At 41.8% G+C, this 1,898-nt stretch overlaps 1 protein-coding gene across 1 annotated transcript in view; it reads left to right on the top strand.

The window, feature by feature from the left end:
• The window catches only part of phyh (phytanoyl-CoA 2-hydroxylase), a 21,491-nt gene that overhangs the window by 15,486 nt on the left and 4,107 nt on the right, over nt 1-1,898 (top strand). Inside the window, exon 2 of the mRNA XM_032504691.1 lies at nt 1,381-1,433. Coding sequence (XP_032360582.1) covers nt 1,381-1,433 — 53 coding nt within the window. The remainder of the gene's footprint in view (nt 1-1,380; nt 1,434-1,898) is intronic.

Genomic DNA, 1,898 nt, shown 5'->3' with positions numbered 1-1,898 from the left:
CAGATGCTGTTTCTCAGATCTGCATTGATTTTAATAAAGCCAGCTGACGGTTAAAAAAAAAATATATACATCTCCGAAAATAAGATATTTTCTGAGAAATTTGCAGTTCGTGGGGGAGTTCTGAAACCCCACGTTCACCAGAAATCTACTGGTTACTATGTAAGTACTACAAACCGAACGTAAAAACAAACCTGAAGCTGAAGAAACCCTAAACGTTAGCGGACCAGACCCGCAGACCTGATTGACTGAGAGAGAGAGAGAGAGAGAGAGAGGGAGAGAGAGAGAGAGAGGGAGAGAGGAGAGAGGGAGCGCTGTTCTCCGTGTTCTGTGTGTGTGTGATTGAGCAGAGCGTGTGTGTGAAGGGGGGGGCGCTGTGACTATCACAGAACGCAGCGCGGTCAGCTGAAGAGTAGTATTCAATCCGAGTACAGGTATTGACTCGTATTACTCGTATAATACTTGTACTCGGCAAAAGTGCTTTAGCCGTACCGGATACTCGATTCACCCGAGTACTCGACTCATCCCTACTAAACATACACTGTCATTTCATGACACAACTTGTATGATAATAACAAAATACACACATAAGGAGGACAGCCACATAGACAGGACTGCTCCACCAGTGCGGCCATAGGGCATTCCATATTAATGTTTAACACTTTGTAGGGCAGTTACACCATGCTGTCGTCATACATATGTTTCCCATTGTCAGGACACGTCTCACAGTCATGTCGTGTCGACTCAACTTCAATAGACATTTCTTAAGTTTAAATTAGATTTTACTGCTTTCTTATGTCCTACTTGCATTGCTCTATATGACCATTCATTAAACAGTATTCTTCCTTGCTTTTGGTAAAGTTACCTCTCGTGGCAGTAGTAGCTCAGGCCTGTAGGGAGTTTGGTCAGGAACCAAAGGGTCGCTGGTTCAAGTCTCAGGACAGACCAGTTCACCTCCTGGGCACTACAGGTGCTCTTGAGCAAGGCACCGTACCCCCCAACCGCTCAGGGTGCTGGTCCAGCACTGGCAGCACACATATCTCTCCATTTGTGCATGAATAGGTCCTGAGCATATGTGTTTAGAATGCATTAATGTGTTTTTACTTTTCAAATCGTGGTAACCACAGACTGTATATAAAGAGGTCGTATGGGCTTTCAGTTGTGTTTTTTCTTTTCTTTGGAAAATCATTTTACGCGGAGGCCGTTCTAGTCTATTCAAAGGTTTTGATGTTCAAAGATAAAATCACCATAAATCAATATGTATTCTGGACCTTGTCTGGCTCTCCCTGGTCTTTTTGGACTTTTTGTTCACCGACCCACAGAGCACTCCTGGACAATGTGGCTGAAACATTTGTGTCATTTCCTTGACTTCTCTTTTTTCAGAGGGCTGTACCAACCTTTGCTCAGACCTCCACCAGTCTGCCACATACACTGAGGTATGTTCACAGACAGTCGCCTTTAGTGGTAACTGATAGGGGTGGGAATCACCAGAAGGGTCCCGATACGTAATGCAAATATTCTGCAATATATTGCAATGTGTGACCTGTTAACTTCAAATTTTTCCCAATTTCAAATTATGTCCCCAAAAGGAAACTTTTATCTTTCAACATCTGTTTCATCTAAAAAGATACATTTCTCTTACTTAAATTTTATTGCTGCAAAATGAGAGATTGTCAAGCAGACAAACTGACCAACACATAATAAAATATCGATGCTTGGCATCTGTGTATCGATACAGTATTGCCACGGAAAATAACGCAATACTATGTTGTAACAATTCCCGAATAATGATGTAAAACTAAAGTTACGTAGTGTTGAAAGCGTCAAAAAGTGACAAACATCGGAGAAAAAAAAGCATCAAAAGTGTTGAAAAATGGGACAAAAATGTAAGAAAAAGTTAA

The sequence above is a fragment of the Etheostoma spectabile genome, chromosome 23 (genome assembly GCF_008692095.1).
Source record: "Etheostoma spectabile isolate EspeVRDwgs_2016 chromosome 23, UIUC_Espe_1.0, whole genome shotgun sequence".
In the NCBI taxonomy this organism is placed as follows: domain Eukaryota; kingdom Metazoa; phylum Chordata; class Actinopteri; order Perciformes; family Percidae; genus Etheostoma; species Etheostoma spectabile.
This window is presented reverse-complemented; position numbering and strand designations above follow the sequence as displayed.